The sequence below is a fragment of the Camelina sativa genome, chromosome 16 (genome assembly GCF_000633955.1).
Source record: "Camelina sativa cultivar DH55 chromosome 16, Cs, whole genome shotgun sequence".
NCBI classification, from domain to species: domain Eukaryota; kingdom Viridiplantae; phylum Streptophyta; class Magnoliopsida; order Brassicales; family Brassicaceae; genus Camelina; species Camelina sativa.
Window position 1 is genome coordinate 82,193 of NC_025700.1, and position 17,994 is coordinate 100,186.

Here is a 17,994-nt window from a genome sequence, read left to right on the forward strand (position 1 = left end):
GTAGTAAGACTAGCCTTGGTTTATCTGCTGTACAATGGAAGGGTATATTACACCGTTTGTACTTTTAAAGCTAAACAAGTAGGGAAGTTTTGTCTTGAGGTGAGGATTACATACATAGAGCGTGCAAGTTTGTCTGGTAATGTTTGGGTGAATATGTGAGAGAGAGACCATTTTGGTTTTGTACAGTTTTCCTTTTTCTTAAGACGTTTGGCTTCTAAATTCTCTTTAAAACACTAAAAGTAGATGAATTTAGGGTAGATAAATAACGCAAAAACATGGAAATAGAAAGTGGAGAGGGTGACAAAGCAGGAGAAAACAGATATAACCCCTACAGCGGTTTCATATAGTGAAATGTGTGTTTGGGAGTTTGTTTTTCTTTCAACAGCCATGTGGAGTGTTTTATCAGTGACTGTTCCTAAACCAGGAAGGAGTGAGGCTGTCACAGCATGACCTAGCTTGGGTTTAAGCAAAATATGTTTCCACATTCCTCTATTAACCAAAGATAGATCATGCTGGCAGCTTCACTTGTTCCCTTGTGGACTTGTCTTCAAAATAATTGGACAAAAATAAAAACTTAAAAAAGTTTCGTTCGATGAGGAAGTTGTAAACGTGGAAAACTGAAACATATGTGATGGCAATGAAAGAGCATACAGGAGATGAGAGAAGAGAGGGATAATGCTTTGTGGTTTGAGGCGTTATAGATACTTATAGAAAGAGATGAGAGAGGATTTGAGGGACAGATGTTAAAAATTTAAAGAGATGGTTGGGTAAAAAGGAGAGAGACACCACGAATTAAAGAAGCCTTAAACAGTGAATTAAAAGAAGCATCATAATGCATACAGCTAAGAGAGGAAGAAAGAGAGAGAGAGAGCGAGAGACAAAATCAATAGGGCTATGAAGAGATTAGCGCCTCGGCCCTGCATACCTATATCTCCACCACCTGTGACCCTAAATATACTCCTTTATTGTGATACATCTCTTTCTTTCTCGAATATATCTCTCTCCCTCTTTCTCGCGTACACAGTGTCGTACCTGATTTTAAATCTAGACCGTCAAGAAGCTTCACCAAGGTCCATGCTTAGTTTGACTCCGCGTATCTAAAAGACCTCATCTTTAGGTTTTGCATCAACCACCCTCCTATGTTTCCTCCTGCATTAGGTATCCCACAAGGCCACAAAATAAGGCTAATAAACCATCATTCTCTTTAAGCAATGCAAATACAAAGACGTAAACAGTAAACAGCTGAGGTTTGTGGAGTGTGTTTAAATGCAGATGAATATAGGTGGAACATATGAAATATTAATCCACGGGTTTGGGTAGGTGTGGGTTTAAAAAAGCAACTAATATATAACAAGGAGAAAAGAGAGGTCAGTATCTTGGAGACATTTACTCTCAAAAGACTTACTAGGTCTCTGCTGAACAGCCTAGTTAGACGACTCTATCCCTGGCTTGGTGTCTAGGTCTCTGCTTCCTGCTTTTAATTACTGATATGCCTTTACTTTTTTCCTCTTAATCAGGTCTCCATCTTCCCTGTTACATTGAAAGTTTGAATTCCCTTGCAATTCTCTCTTTCCCTTCTATGGTTTTTTTTTGCAATCGCTCTCTTTCCCTTCTATGGTGCAATACAAAGGAGGTCATTATACTCCTCAAATGACGACTTCTTGTTGTTCTTGGTGGGACACAGGCAAATAACCATATGCAAACCTTATGAAGCTATGTGAAGCTAAGTTACATAATAATCTTCGTCTGGACTGATGAATATATGCTTTGGCAAGTTTTGGTCACCAAAAATCTCCGCAAGAACACAGTCCACTTTCAAAATGATGAAATCTATTGGCGTCCCTCATCACAATATCTCGTCTGAATAACTCAGAGACCAGCTTACAAAAAATATGGCAATCTCTACAGACACGTAAATTTTTGGTGATCCGAAGACAGGCTCTATCAGGTGTTCTGAGCAGACCAAAAGCAATTGCTAGCCTCTCACTGTGTCCATGCAGCATCTGAACCTTCTCCCCTTCATCTACATTATGCAGAACAAACTTTGTATCGGCTAAATAACCTGCTTCCTTCTCCAACTTCCTAGTAACCTCCGACAATTTCTCATATATCTCTTTGGTCTCTGGGTGAGACTTATCTCTTGCTGTAAATTTATGAACCTTGCCATCTATCTCAATCCAACTACATCCAGGGTGTTTCTCCAATCCGCTTGCTTTCATTTTTGCCCTCACTTTTTCTACATCGTCCCATCTTCCTTGTTCAGCAAAGACATTAGATATAAGCACAAGATTTCCCGGATTCTTAGGTTCTAGCTCAAGGAGCCTCTGAGCTGCTATCGCCCCAATTTCTTTCTCTGAATGAGATCGGCATGCGGCAAGGAGTGCACACCACACTTCTGTGGTCGGTTCTGTCTTCATCATTTTAACGAATTCAAAGGCTTCCACTACACAATTTGCACGACCCAGCATGTCAACCAGACACACGTAATGTTCAGGCCATGGTTCCAGTTTATATTCATGGTCCATGAGCTTGAGAAACCCTCTACCCTCTTCAAGCAGACCTGCATGGCTGCACGCATGAAGAAGAGCCAGAAATGAAATGTGATCGGGCGAGATGTTTTCATGCCTCATTTTATTGAACAACTCAACAGATGCTTTTCCACAGCCGTGCATCCCATATGCATTGATCATACTTGTGAATTGCAGTAAACCTTTCCTCTCTATCCCATCAAATACAACCTTTGCACTCTGTAAATCTCCACAGCAAGCATACATATCAACAACTGCAACTGCAATGGACTCCTCTAGGAAAAAACCCTTGCGGAGTAAGTAGCCATGTATTTCTCTACCTTTCTTGAGGGCAGATAAACTTGCTGCAGTGGACAGTATACACAACAATGCTACAGAATCAGCTGACAAACCAGTTTCAACCATGCGTCGAAAGATTTCAACAGCCTTGTTTTCGTTACCATTTAGAGCACTAGACGAAATCATGCTAGTCCAAGAGACAACATCTTTACCTTTAATTGATTCAAATATTCGAGTAGCATAGCCCATGTTCCTGCATTTTCCGTAAACATCTACCAACTCATTCTGTATCACAGTATCAAGTAAACCTTTTCTCAAGATGTGACAATGAATCTCTTTGACAATGAGCTCAGATTTCAGCAAACTACAAGCTCGGAGGATGCTTCCCAGCATCAATTCATCAATTTCCATCCTTTGCTTAGCAACATTCCGAAAGAGTTGTAAGGCTTCTACATGGCAATCATTCTGGGCATAACCAGCAATGACTGTAGTCCATGAAATAAGATCTTTTTCATGCATCCTAAGAAACACGCGGCCCATATAACATGTGCGGTTGCATTTTGAGTACATATCTATCAACGTGTTTCCAACCTGCAAATTAGAATTCCAGCCATGTTTAATGACGTAAGCATGCAATTCCATTCCTGCCAACAGATTGCTTAATCTTCCTGACGCTGCAATGACACTGGTCATCGAAACCTCGTCGGGCTTGTGGCCAGCAGCGATCATATCACAAAAGAATCCTAATGCCTCCTTGCACATGAAATTGTGAACATATCCCTTAATCAGAGAATTCAATGTCACAACGTCAGCGTTGTCCATGTGACGAAGAATCCTTCCTGCCTCGAGCATTTTACCACACCTGGTATACATTGCAATCAAGGCGTTGCAAACATATAGTTCAGTAGAAAGATTTGATTTCAGGACAGCAGCGTGGATCTCTTTGCCTGTGTATGCATATGAAAGACCTTGACAGGCTGTGAGAGCCGAAACAAAAGTGTAGCTGTTGGGGGCAGGACCAATGATCTGCATTTCTCTGAAAAGCTCTAAAGTCTCGGAAGATTGGCCAGACGAGGAAAACGAAGACATGATAGAATTCCACAGAACAGCGTCTCCTTTATCTTGGGATCCATGAAACAGACGCCTTGCAGCGCTTAGGTCATCATTCTTAGCATACATGGAAAGCAACGCATTGACAACAAAATCAGTAGAACTGTATCCAAGTTTAACGAGCAGAGAATGAAGCTCAGTGCCACTCCGGGAATCTCTAAGGTTGCCGCAGGCTTTAAGCAAGAGAGGAAAAGAGTAGAGATGGAGAGGAACGCCCTGGAGGCGGATATGGCGGTAGAGAGAAAGAGCAGACGCAGGTTCATCATTGGAAAGATAGGCTCCAATCATCGCATTCCATGCAAAGGGAGTTTTGTGAGGCATTTCGTCGAACACTTTCTCTGCGTCATCCACAGAGCGACACTTGCCGTACATAAACACAAGCTTACCGGCCAATTCAAAAGCGGGGAAAGTCTTGAAAATGCGGGAATGCAGCTGCCGGCCTTGAGAGAGAGCTCCGAATTTGCCACAGAGCTCAAGAACGGAGGCATAGGCTTCCATTGAAGGGTCGTCGTCCAGCCGTCGAAGAGCTTCGTACAGGCCACCATCGAAACAAGAGAGGTTCAGAGAAGAGACGAGTTGGGCGGGCTTTACGGGGTAACTGAGAGGAGCTGGGTTTGTCCGAAATCGGGGACGGCATGTCGGAAGATTAGCATGGGGAAGAAACGTGGGATTCGAAATCGCCGAAGCAGAGTACATGATGATTTTAGAAGAAGAGACGGGGACATTTTTGCTCAATAGCCTCATTTGTTGTTAATTATTTAAACTGCATATCTTTTGTTTTGCTCTCTTCAATCGCAGCCCGCCCGTAGATGATGATGATACAGCCGCCATGGAGGGTTCAATCAAATTCCTTCATTACGACGACTCTGCTGGGTTCCATTTAAATTTTATTCATCATCTCTTCTTCTTATTCACTCAGATAAGGTTCTGATATGGGCCAGGCCCATTAAAATACGCAATACAATCTCGGTCCCGTTTCTGTAAATTGAAAATTTTCGATAAGAAAGGACGCGTGATCCAATCAAGAAACTTTTTATTATCTAACTATCTTTTTACCCTGGTGTACGACGCGTCTATTATTTTTTTATATAAAATATTATTAATTTTTTTTTGATATAAAATGTAGTTAATTATGCCATGAATTCATTACTTAATTAATAGTATGTGATAGAAGCACATATTATAATGTTATATTAGTAATATTAAAATATGACACTAATATTAACTTGATTAATATAATTTATAATAAACACATTTTAGCATATTCTTATTTTGATTCTCAATTGATATTATTGGATTGATAGTGTACATTTAAAGCTAATACGATTTTATCAAATATGTAAATGTTTATTAAAGGCAAATTAGATTTTTCCTAAGATGTTTATTAATTTGAATTAATTGTTATATTATATGGATGTGATTAAGAGGATGTGATTACAAATTTTGTTCTATTAATTTTTTTTGTCAAACTCGCCCCTAAAAATTCGACATTGCAAATTAGATCCTAAGTTTATAAAATGCAAATTAGATATTTCCTAAATTACAATGAGCATTGATTGGTTGTTATATTATAGGTATGTAATTAATAACAAATCGTCCCAAAATATTCAGCATATTAAGTAGGATTCAAATAATTGAATCGGTTATAAACATTAACTATATATATATATATATATTTAAATATTCGTTTATAAAAATTCAAATCACATAATATGATGAAAAAATCTAAATATTCTATTAACTTTATTTTTTAAATAGTAATTAAAAATTTAAATATAAGATTAAATATGTTAGATTATATTTTAATCTAACATATTGATTTAAATTAGGTAGATATATTTTAGGAAATTAATATTAGCATATAAGGAAATGATTGTGTTTGATTGCAAGGATTGTAGAAAATTTAGTTAGTACTTGTTTAGATATAAAAATTAAGAGAGAATGACACAAAAATGTACTTAAAAATGTTAAGATAGATAAAAGAATTTGAACCAAAAAAAAACATCGATATCATAAAGGTTGGCAAATACATCACAAGATGAATTCATTTATTCGCAAGTTGTTGCTTTGACGTCGTGGGAGTGAGAGAGGGAGGTGAACGTAGATTATGTTTCTTGCACGTCATCAATTAATCATGCACCTACATCCACTTTCTCCAAAAATATTAACACTCACACCCACTTTCTACTACTCATATACTTTTCTCAAGTTTAATTATATATTACCCTTCATTCTTTCTAACCCTTTCTATTTTTTTTTCTCTCTCTCCCTCTCTCTCTCACACACAATTATTCAACCAAACAATACATATTCTTTCTTGTTTTGCTTTTGCTCATCCACTCAAAGAGAAAAGTTTATTTATGTTTCTCTATCTTTCTCTCACATTCATTTTCTAAAGTTTTCAAAAACCATTCCAACAATGGTGGAAATATAGAGAAGGTGAAATCTTTAGATCTTTTTTCTTATCACTTTAGATTATATGAAATTCGATCTGGATTTTCTTGGTTTTATTGTGATTTTGTGATTCTACTGATTAATTGTGGTCTTGTGAGCTTTTTAATATTGAATTTGTTTTAGTTCGATCTGTGAAAAAGTTTGAGTTTTGTTGTGTGAGTGTTATCCATTACTTATATTGTATCCATAAATAGTTATATATTTGGATAAGTTTGACAAATAATGTATCCACAAATATTGTATCCACAAATAGTTATCCATGTGGACAAATATTGTATCCACAAATTGCACTATAACCCCATATGTTTACATATGAACATGTTGTCATAGTCACCTAAATTGATGTGTAATACTTATATGCTGTATGAATAAACACAAGTAATTATCTATTAAAATTACTGCAATTGTCTATTCACTTATCATTGAACAAATGTTCAACGACAAATGGATACTTTATAATCTAAAATTTCATCAAAAATATAGCAATATGTATCTTAAAATGTATAAAATATATAATCATAACATATTGTATATAAATAAATAGATAATTTGTTTTATGATAACCATTTAAAGTGTTAATAACAAAAAAAAAAAGAGAAAATAAGGAGAAAAAGAGGAGATGGGCAAAATTGTCCAAAAAACAAAGACACCTAAGCATGAAACTTAAAAAAGTATAGTGAGTTTGCAAAGTAAATTTTTGTGAAACAATTTGAATGCAAAGTGGGGATGGGTGGAATAAACCCTATATAATCATTAATGCGTTGATTTGTCTTTCATTTGACATCTATTATCTTTGGTGTAAAGAAGCCTAATTAAAAGTCAACGAACAAAAAATGAGGAAGATGATCAACTTCTCAGCCATTAATATCCTCGTATTGATCTTATTGGTTTCCACAGGTACGTAACATATATTCCATCACTTTCCAACTCGATCGATCTCGTTTTTACATGTTGCTGCTAATTATGTCGCACACATGGCACACCATATAGAATTGATGGAGCAAGGAGAAGCGCAAGCTCAAGGATGTGAGTGGGAGTGCAAGCATCTACCAAACTTCCCGTGTTGGTTAAAGGATGCAGGAGAACGCCTTTGCCACGACTTGTGCAAGTACGAAGGAGCCATTGGCGGCTTTTGTGTCTCTGACCCCCACCGCTGCCTCTGCCGCAAGGCCGGCTGCTCCTGATTTTAATTAATTTACCCTCATCTTGTCATATTCAAGCAGCCGTTTTACACGGAATAATATAACAACATACATATATGTCTGATATCATATCGAGTGCTATAAGGATTGGATTGTGATATTTAATAAATACGATGGTGTAATGTAACCCTATGTTGTATAACATACACATCGTTCATTTTGTTGGATCTCCACGATCACAATACTATTCTCTTATTCTCTCTAATCTCTGTATATATGTTTCGTTTGTTGATTACTAAACCGGACATGAACCCATGAAAAACCTAACTAACTTTGCTTCACATTCGCCTCTTCTTCCCCGGAGTTGTCGTTGCTCAACAGTAGCTCTTCCCAAAACCCGTCGTCGAGCTCCCTCTCCACGCCATCAATCCGTTGCCGTCCATAGCCTTGCATCTCTAGCGCCAGAGCCTCCAGCTCCGATACGTGCTCCACCGCTTCCGTTTTGACCAAGTTAGCCTGATTAATCATCGCAGCCTCCTCTATCCCTGTCATCTTCTCAAGTAGCTGTTGCAGAAGCGAAGGGTTCTGTGCCGCACGCCTCAAGAAGGACATCATATGCCTCTGTTTCTTCTCTGCACCATTAATCCTCTGCTCCATGGCTTGGATGCAGCCTCTCGCTCTCTGCTCCTCCTGTCTGAGCCTCGATATCTCCATCATTAGGACATGACTCTCTTCTCGGAGCTGCGGAGCCTCGACGCTGGGGTCATGACACTCGGATTGAGAGTGGTGGAGTGAAGGAGGGGCAGAGGAGGAGGCTCGTCGCTTTATGCTTTTGAGAAGGTCTCTTTGACCCATCAAGAATCCTTCATTCATAAACTCCCATCTCTCTGTCTCGATCTTTCTGAATCCCTGCGGGTCAATAAATAATCAATTAATTGGGTAAGTTTGGGACCTCTTCTTTCTTACTGTGCATGTCAGTCAAAAATCATTATCTTCAGTTTTCTATTTTATTATTATATCCATCCTAGTCCTAGGATAAAGAAAGTTTTCAGAATTTGCGAAAACATAATTCTCATTCAAAACTTTAGCTTATACCATTACTGAGCATAACTTTATACGGCCGGAGTTGTCGGTTTAAACAACAAAATTCACAAATTAAACAAGAGACAAATTATTTACCATTCTGCAGTAATTGGAGGCCGAACGCATCATTGAGGTCCTCCAAAACTATATATAAGATGAAGGGAACGTAAAAGTGAAAAGAAAAGAAAACGTAGCAATGTCTAGGTGGAGGAACAGAGATACTTACATAAGTGTTAAGCTGTCTGACAAAGCTGGAGAAGTTGTTGTGTTTGAAGTATAGAGGGAGGATAGTAGCCGAGAAGGAATGTGGATCCCAGACGACAAAACTGATGCCTCCCCTGCTCCAAGACACAATGTGGTTTATGTTTGGATCATTCACCATCTCGTACGTCTTTGTTATAAACGGTGAAGGCCCTGGTGGTTCCTGCATAGGCACTGGGGGCATTGACCGCGGTCTGGAGCTTGACGGCGGGTCCATCTCGTAGCAATGCTAATGCTAGATCTCAAATGATCTATGATTGGATTTTCTGTAAATTGTAATCGAAGAGAGGAAACAAATCATTTGGGTTCCTGAACTAGTGAAGACAGAAAGAAGAAGAAAAAACAAAAAGGGTCCAAGGAAAAGAGCGGGAAGTGCAGTCTTTTTTTGAAAAACAGAGTACTCTGCTTTTCGTGGTGGTTAGTTTAATGGCAGTTGAAGGAGGAGATGTGGTGGAGACAATGGCCACGTATGTAAGTTAAATACATATATATATGTATATAGTGAACCCCAAATTCTTTTTAATCACATAGTAGTGGACTTCGAACTTTCTAGAATACAAGAGGATGGGTACATATCATCCTTAGAACGTTCGGGAACATATACTTTTTGAGGAGAGTAAGGTAAGAATCCCATGATGTAGTAGTTGTCTAATCATGTTAGTATTTTTTTTTAATGATTTTAAGTTTTAAACTGATGGGTCGTGTGAGTTATTACTTAAACAAGTTTATCGTAGTAGTACAAAATTAGCCTAGGGAAGTAGAAAACACGATATACACAAAAACTGATTGGTAGAATTATGGATTTTTCCAAAAAGCAGTAGAGTCCAAAGTCCCGAACTCCCAAGTCTAAAAACGTGGCGGAAGACAAAAGTGCCACGTTGTGTTTGATGTCTTGTAGAGTGTGCTTTATGGACATAGTGACCCATGTGGCCGTGCGCTCCAGTCGATGCAACTTGGATTTAGCTGTATGAATTTATTATAGTAATTGTTAGAACTTATAGAATATGAAAAACATACATACTGGCATAGACGATTGTTGATTGTGTATTTGTGCTACTAACTTACTACTAACAAACTCAACACAAGAGAACATTCCAAAAGTTCCTCTGATCACACTACTCTCTCCTTCGTTTTTTATTTTTTTATTTTGTTCATGACAAAACTTGCGGGAACACCAACTTTATTGCCACGTAGTCCGTCCTAGTGAATTTAACAGCAAGTGGAGTGGGCTTTCAACGAACCTTTGGATCATATTAATGAGTCCAAATATCATGAAGCCCAACAGTGCCAAGGGGGTCAATTCAAACTCATCCTCCTAGTTAAGCTAGTCGTTCTTTCCAGAGATAAAAAAACTCCTACCTCCGGGCTTCGGGACGGGGTCATCTCCTTATCCTCGAGAGTTTTTCTTCAGGTAACAACAACTTCCATATATCTTGAATTATTATTGTTTATATAAGCAGTTCGTAGTTAAAAAAACAAAAAAAGAAAAGGACAATGTTGAAACGAGAAACAACAATAAAATTGATTTGGTTTTAGAGTAGGATCTGGGCGGACTTTCGGTTAAAATTGGAATAAACTAAAAAGAATTGCGAACTTGATTTTTTGTATTAGATCTTTTGTGGAAAGTAGCTATTAAATTACATTGTTCTCATTGCTTTACAGATTTTATCTATTTAAACTTGAACCCTCAACTCACCGTTCTCGCCTCCATAAAAATCTTGCTCACGATCTCTTAACTTTATTCCGTGAACGACTCAATCTTGGCAACAGAATTCTCGTCTTGGGCTCGCTGCAGGCCCACTATCAGATCCGAATAATGTTTTCCTTAACGGACTTGTTATGGGCCTGCAGGTCGGCCAAACCCAACACCAACAGACAATGACATCTTCTTATAGGCTTCAATACCTCAAGAGCAATTTGATTAGTAGAGCTTGACATTTTTGACCTTTTAAGCTGATTAACTCTTGCTCCCCTCTTATTCTTTTTTAAGCATTTGATCTCTTACATCCATAATACAGAAGATCGTTACCAGTCCTCGCTCGGCGATGCTGATTGATCTATTTTCAATTGTTTGGTTTAGCAACTTTTTGTTGGTTTTGTTAATATCCGATGATTTGGTGTGTGTGTGTGTGTCTGTCAGTCAGATGATGATGTCCAAAATCAGATCAAGTATGCTAATAAATCTAGGGTTCCTTGTGTCTGTCTTCATCGTCTTCTTCTTGGCGATTAATTGTGGAGGTGAATCACCGACGTGTTTGGCGGTCTACAAACAAGGCGGAGCACCAGCGGTTTTTCAATCACCCAAATGCCCTCGTTGGAACTGGGGCCCCCGACGAACTCCTACTACGACTGGTCTTTGCCATACGGCAGCCATCCAGGGTCGGAGAAATTACCAAGAGGATCGTCTTCTCTGTGCCCTTGATCTTCGCATTCCCTTTCCCCGTATGTACCTCCCCCGACCCCGAGAAGATCTGCTCTCGAATTATCTATTTTTCTAAGAAAAATTGTTAATTAAAACTATTGTTGTTGTTGTTGTTGATGATGGTAATTTGAGCAGGCAAGTCTGGAACCAAGGATGTTTCGGTTGGCATTGCAGCTGTTTTTGACGGTCATAATGGTGCAGAGGCCAGTGAGATGGCTTCAAACCTTTTGTTTGATTACTTTGCTTTGCATATCAACTTTCTCTTGGACGCTACTTTTTCTGCTATGACTAGCAAGTCCATTGGAAGATTACCTACTCATCCAGACCAGGGTCTTATTTTGCATGGCCTCCTTACTCACGATTTTAAATTGCAGTTGAGTTCTTTTTCCTTTTTGGTTTCTCTATCTTTTATCAAGTAGTCATTTTCCGAGATTTGTGGTTTTGTAATCTGTGGCTTGTCCTCCCCTCATTGTAGAGTCCCCATTTCCTTGCAGGTTTCCAGACTCGTTCCCACTTGATCTTGACGATTCTCTTCACTTGGATATCATCAAGGAAGCATTGCTGAGAGCCATCCATGACATTGATGCCACATTTACTAAGGTACAGTGCATATCTTCTTCTACTCATTCCCTCAAACTTTTCCTTTTCAGTATCATCATGATAAGGATATAGCCAGCCACACTTTGTTGTTTTTTTCCTCCAGGAAGCATCTACCCGAAAGTTAATTTCAGGTTCAACGGCTACTGTTGCACTTATCGCAGATGGTCAACTTATGGTCGCTAGTATCGGTGACTCAAAGGCACTTCTGTGTTCTGAAATATTTGAGACTCCTGAAGAAGCTAGAGGTTTGCCAACATCTATTTCTACAACCAAGTTGCCTAATAACAAAATCATCCAGTATTTGTATTCATTTATAAACATTTTGTTGCAATGGTGTTTGTTTATCGCAGCTACTTTGGTGAAGTTGTACAGAGAGCGAAGGCGCAATCGAGGCTCCTCGCCATCAAGGTTTTCTGACTTTAAACTGGAACATGGCAATGGGCTACTGCGTTTTATTGCCAAAGAATTGACAAATGACCATCACCCAAATAGAGAGGATGAAAAGATTCGTGTTGAGGCTGCAGGAGGTTACGTCACTGAGTGGGCCGGTGTGCCACGAGTGAATGGTCAGCTGACTGTCTCCCGTTCAATTGGTGACCTTACTTATAGAAGGTAGGCATTGCTTGTTGTATCTTGGTGTCTCTCTGTACCGATGATCATGATGATTTCTGAAATTCGTGTTTCTCTTAGTATACTTACTTTGAGAGATAAAGTGAGAGTTTTGATATCTATTTCAGTTACGGTGTCATCTCGGCACCCGAGGTGATGGACTGGCAGCCTCTACTGGCCAACGACAGCTACTTGGTAGTGTCATCTGATGGCATCTTTGAGAAGTTAAAGGTGCAAGAAGTTTGTGATCGTCTGTGGGAAGTAAACAATCAAACTAGCTCTGGAGCAGGAGTGCCTTCATACTGCTCAATTTCTTTGGCACACTGCTTGGTTAATACTGCTTTTGAGAAGGGAAGCATGGACAATATGGCTGCTGTTGTTGTTCCTCTAAAATCGAATCAAGTTACCCAGCTCCAAGGGAAGGAGCAGAGTATGAATGACAAAAATGAAAAGATTGCTGCAGCACTACCCAGTAACAACTGTGCGCTTCCATGTCAGTTTCTTTGATTACAATCAGCATCCTGGTTATGAAATGTAGAGTTTGAACTTCAATGATAGTCGTTCATACAATCTCATGTTTGGCTAATCAAGTTTTTGACTTTCAACAGTGCCTAACGGTATAAATTTGGGTCCATTGCAATCGAAACAGGCTCAGCCACTTGCAACGATGTTTAACAGGTTATTGGTAGGACCAATTGACACACTGTCACTATTCCCATATTCAATTTGTTCCTAAGGCATTCTCTGATAAATGATTGTGATATGCATTATCTCACTTTTATGTATAACAATTGATTTTGATTGCAAGAATGAGTGGGCGGGTCAGCTCTACTTTTTTTCTATCAATCTTCACGAAAATTTGCATTATTGACCTGGAAAATGTTACAACTTATCTGATATGGGCCATGCTCTTATGCCAGGTTGAAGTTAAAAATGGAAGTTTTTGCCGCTTTTATATGTCAGAGAACCTTATTGGGGCGTCTCAAGGGAAACTGGATCATTTGAACGGTTACATGGGTGACTTACCTCAGGTTTTACCTGCATCTGCCGAGCCATTTTCTGGTAAATGAAAAATTTCTCAGTGGAATCCTCTTTTATACCAGAAATCTTAATGTTATTGTTTTTTGGTTCCAGTCAACTATCATTTAGTTCTTTTTGGTGCATCTGAATTTTTTTTTTGATAAAAAAGGCTGGTGTTTGCCTTCTGGAACGGCTACCAACGAGAATCGAGATCAGTGTATCAATCCTGATAGCTTTGCTACTTTCCTTGGGTTACTTGAATCTGTACCGTTACATGGGTTTGGTGCTAGTAATGGGACGGATGAGATTCCATTTCCGGACTCAAGGTGCATTTCTTTTTCCTTGGGATTGGTCAGTTTTTTTATTTCCGGACTCAAGTGTCTTCTTCTTTTCCCTTGGTATTGATAATTTATTCCTCTTTCACATCATCGTTGATGACTGAGATCCTTTTACTTGATCTTAGTAGTCCTGTGATTAGCTGCTACCTACACCGTATCATTTGTTCTTTCAAATTCTTGGTTTTTCTTCAGTGCACTTGGTAGTCATTGCAAAATTTTGGAGGGGAATTTGCCATTGTTGTACGCATGTCATGTCTTCCTGTTGCCTTTTGGTTAGATGGTTTCCTCAAAGAAACATGATGGTCTAATTTTAGTGTCTCCATATTATGGAAACAGTTATGTTTCACAATAGAAATAAAAATTCTAATAAATTGCTAATAAATTGTGTAAATTGTGTGATCATGTGATTTTTTAGCTATGTGCTGAAGAAAAAATTTGGGCGTGGTGCATTTGGTGAGGTATGGTTGGCATTTCACTGGAATTGCAATCAAGGAGATAATGGTACTAGTTGGAACAATGAAGATGTGAATACATCAAAAAATGGTGTTCATTATGATACTGATGGTCCTGATAACTCCTTCATTTTGAAACGGATTATGGTACGTGTTCTTTTTGGGATTTTTTTTTCCAAATTTTCCACCGAAAATGATGTGCCTGCAATTCTCTTCACTTTTCTCTGCCTTTGGTTTCTTAAGAGTGATGGTGACAAGACGTGTATCTGTGATGTGGGCATCACTTTGGTCATTAGGGGGTGGAAAAAGTTCTCCAGTGTTCATTGCTTATTACATAAATTGCTTCAATTGAGTGGTTCTTGCATAAATTGAGTAATTAAGATCTGATATTGGTTATTCATTACGAGAGTTTGTTCTCTGTTTGTCATGTCATCTATCGACCTATATGAGGAATGCAAATCCTTTCTCAAACTTAATTTCTACATTTTCCCACTATTTTCCCTAAACAGGTAGAAAGAGGACCAATTGTCTATCTAAGTGGTCTAAGGGAGAAGCATTTTGGTGAACTGTTTCTAAATGCATACAATAAAAGTAGGAGTTCTTCTGCAGGGCAAACGTCAAGTTCTAAACCAGCGTCATCAGAACTGGGTCTCTCTGAAGAGGGTTTGAAACATATTGCTAGATACTTAGAGTATTTTGAATCTCGATATAATGACATATGGCTTGTGTTTCACCACGAGGGTGTGTCTTTATCAAAGCTGATTTACACTGTGGAAGAAGTAGAGAATGGTTCTGCTGGTGAAAAGGCTGAAGAGGCAAGTCACGGGCAGATACTTCGTCCGTCAAAGTGGTGGACCTGGTTGAAGACGACAGAATCAGGAAAAGAAGAAATGCGGAGAATAATATGGCAATTGGTATGTGCATAGGAATTTGAGATTGTTTTGATTTTCTTCCTTTGTTTGACAGGTGCATCGTGGGAAACTAATTATATGTGTGCTTACTATATTACTTTTTGCTTTATTCTTCTTTTTCAGTTGCTAGGTCTAAAGGCATGCCATGATCGCAATATTACTCACAGAGATATCAAACCCGGTAAGAAACTTTTTGATGTTTTTGATAGTTCATAAAATGTACAATCTGTGACACTTAATTATTCTCACGAAAATTAATTTACAATGTTCCTAAGAGAATATGGTGATATGCCTTGAAGACATCAAGTCAGGCAGATGCTTAAAGGGTGTACCAAATGGAGATCATAACTTCAAAACTAAAATGTACTTAGTTACAGTTTATTTTACTAGTTTTACTCCATGTATTTCTACTTTGCTGCAGCACTTAAGCCTTTGGGTCCTCTCTTCTACAATTTCTTGTTTCCTGGTAACTGATGGTTGTATATTTTCTATTTAGGCGCATAATCGACTTTGGCAGTGCACTCGATGAATATACGGTGAAACATTTGTATGGGTCAACAGGTCCTTCAAGGTATATCCTTTTCTTTGTATATATTTGTGAAATTTTACCTCCAGTTTGTGAGTCCTGATCATTATAGTACTTTGGATTATCTTGAATTCAGAGCAGAACAAACACATGATTATGCACCACCAGAAGCCATTCTGAACAGTAGCTGGCACCGTGGGCCAACCAGCTTGACATTAAAGTATGGCAGATACAGCTATTTTTACTTAAGCGTGGCTGCAATTGGCCCCGCAAATGTAGATGTAACAACCATTTTTCTTGCAGGTACGACATGTGGAGTGTTGGGGTTGTGATGTTAGAGATGATTTTAGGATCACCAAATGTTTTTGAGATTAGTTCTGTTACACGCGCCCTTTTGGATCAACATATCAGAGGTTGGAGTGAAAACTTTAAAGAGCTTGCATACAAGTAAGTTTGATTCAGGAGTAAATAATATTGCTTGAGATTTGACCACCACAATGCTCTTTGGACAACTATTAATCTGTTTATATTTTTCGGTAACAGGCTTCGATCCTTTATGGAGATGTGCATCCTAATCCCAGGTAGCTCTTTAAAACATGGTGGCGCCAGCTCAAAGCAGGTAAAAGACAGTTTGTTCTCTTGACTGACTATCGCTATTTGATATTTATGGTTTATTTTGACACGTCTCAAAAAGTCAATTTGATCTACAATTTACGAGATTATGTTTCTGAGATATTCTTGCTAAGCACATTCAGCTTTTTGTTTGTAGTGATCCATGCATGTTTTATTGAATATATTATGTGATGTACAGGGTGGGATTTCACTTGCGTCATGGAAATGCTCTGAAGAATTTTTGGCGGAACAGATAAAGAGTAGAGACCCTCTGAAGATTGGGTGGGTTTGATGATTTCTTAACTTGATTTGTCCATTTGAAGTGTTGAAAAGGTCTTTGTTACATTGTTTGAATGTGGGAAATGCAGGTTTCCTAATGTTTGGGCTTTAAGGTTGGTGAGGGGTCTGTTACAGTGGTACCCTGTGAGATTCTCTGTCTTTCTCTATACGTTGCCGTTTGTCCTTATAGCAATGTTGTGAAATTGGGGTTGCCGTGTTGACACATTTGGATTTGATATTGTGGGAGCGCAGGAAGACAGATTAAACATAGACGAGGCTCTGCAGCACCCTTATTTTCAACCTCCTCCCGACTACTAAGTGTAAAAAATAGTAAGACATCTTCTCTTCTAATAACTAAACGCCTTGGTACATTCACCTAAAGGTGAGATGAGTCTCCTCCTTAGAAGATCGAGAGTGGTGGCTTGATAGAATGGGAAAAATGTAGGCTGTGCGTTTCTTTCGAAATTTGAAGCCAGGCGCAGCCATGGAAGGTTGTCCAGAAAGAGACGAGGAAGATTATAGAACTGTTGTAGCCTGCCTGTCTTATCCCTGTAAATAAATTTGAAAAACCAGAAATTTTCACTTCCTATGTTTGTAAATTGTTGTCCATATTATTTATTGAGAATGTGAAACTGAATCCTATATAGAATGGATCGTAACATTAGGCTAAGAAATAAATACGAAGATGACGTCGGTTTTGATATATTTCTTCTTCAACGTGTTACAAGCACCGTGGAGCTCCGGCGGTGTTCCGATGAAGAAAAAAACAACAATAATACGTGGACGCGCGGAATCATTATTTAAGTTGATGGCTTTTATTAGATGGGCCTGGCCCATATTTGAACTGAAGAAACATCATCGTTAACGTAGTTTGTTGAGATCTCTCTTCGTCGGAGAGGCCCACCCCCCGGGGTGTAGAATATTCTGAGAATTTAATAACACGTGTCAAGATCTGAGCCGTCCGATTATTAATTTGTACATTGCTGGACGTATCGGGAAGGTTCTCCTCGCCGCCTCTTTGTTCTACATGTTGAAGAAATCGTCGGGAATCTGAAGATTAGTAGTAGTTATCGCCGGAGTTGACATACACACACGAAACAAAGAGAGAGAGAGATTGGGGAAGATGTGGAACAACAAGTATGATTTGGAGTCGGCGCAGACGCCTCTGTACCCGATGATGTTGGAGAGCCCCGAGCTCCGTTGGTCTTTCATCCGCAAGGTCTATTCCATCATCTCCATCCAGTTGCTCGTCACGATCGCCGTCGCCGCCACCGTCGTTAAGGTTCATTCGATTTCTGTCTTCTTCACCACCACCAACGCCGGCTTAGCGCTTTACATCCTTCTTATTTTCACTCCGTTGATTGGTAC

The 17,994-nt window shown here is 38.9% G+C and overlaps 4 protein-coding genes across 13 annotated transcripts; 2 read left to right on the plus strand and 2 right to left on the minus strand.

Annotated features, from left to right (window-relative positions):
- On the minus strand, positions 764–4,895 carry LOC104748982 (pentatricopeptide repeat-containing protein At3g63370, chloroplastic-like). Its single transcript, XM_010470553.2, has 2 exons — positions 1,406–4,895; positions 764–1,149 (listed from the first exon to the last, which is right to left on the minus strand). The coding sequence occupies exon 1, from the start codon at positions 4,659–4,661 to the stop codon at positions 1,782–1,784; it is 2,880 nt and encodes a 959-aa protein (XP_010468855.1). The 5' UTR covers positions 4,662–4,895; the 3' UTR covers positions 764–1,149; positions 1,406–1,781.
- On the plus strand, positions 7,121–7,640 carry LOC109129655 (defensin-like protein 11). The gene is made up of 2 exons (XM_019238180.1): positions 7,121–7,268; positions 7,362–7,640. The coding sequence occupies exons 1-2, from the start codon at positions 7,205–7,207 to the stop codon at positions 7,553–7,555; spliced, it is 258 nt and encodes an 85-aa protein (XP_019093725.1). The 5' UTR covers positions 7,121–7,204; the 3' UTR covers positions 7,556–7,640.
- On the minus strand, positions 7,693–9,310 carry LOC104748983 (heat stress transcription factor A-7b-like). Its single transcript, XM_010470554.2, has 3 exons — positions 8,823–9,310; positions 8,693–8,740; positions 7,693–8,422 (listed from the first exon to the last, which is right to left on the minus strand). Exons 1-3 carry the CDS (start codon positions 9,072–9,074, stop codon positions 7,841–7,843), a joined length of 882 nt encoding a protein of 293 aa, XP_010468856.1. The 5' UTR covers positions 9,075–9,310; the 3' UTR covers positions 7,693–7,840.
- LOC104748984 (probable inactive protein kinase At3g63330) lies at positions 10,788–17,329 on the plus strand. Of its 10 annotated transcripts, none has more exons than XM_010470556.2 (20): positions 10,792–11,299; positions 11,415–11,652; positions 11,774–11,879; positions 11,983–12,124; positions 12,230–12,491; positions 12,617–12,981; positions 13,097–13,173; positions 13,409–13,550; positions 13,678–13,834; positions 14,262–14,445; positions 14,808–15,212; positions 15,333–15,390; positions 15,485–15,572; positions 15,706–15,780; positions 15,872–15,955; positions 16,039–16,182; positions 16,279–16,354; positions 16,547–16,629; positions 16,716–16,770; positions 16,879–17,329. In XM_010470556.2, the coding sequence occupies exons 1-20, from the start codon at positions 10,903–10,905 to the stop codon at positions 16,942–16,944; spliced, it is 3,204 nt and encodes a 1,067-aa protein (XP_010468858.1). In that variant the 5' UTR covers positions 10,792–10,902; the 3' UTR covers positions 16,945–17,329. The 10 variants fall into 10 exon arrangements, 8 of the variants coding, with proteins under 8 accessions (XP_019093957.1, XP_019093956.1, XP_019093958.1 ...); XM_010470557.2 differs by having other exon boundaries at positions 12,617–12,969; XM_010470555.2 differs by having other exon boundaries at positions 10,791–11,299; positions 11,983–12,491.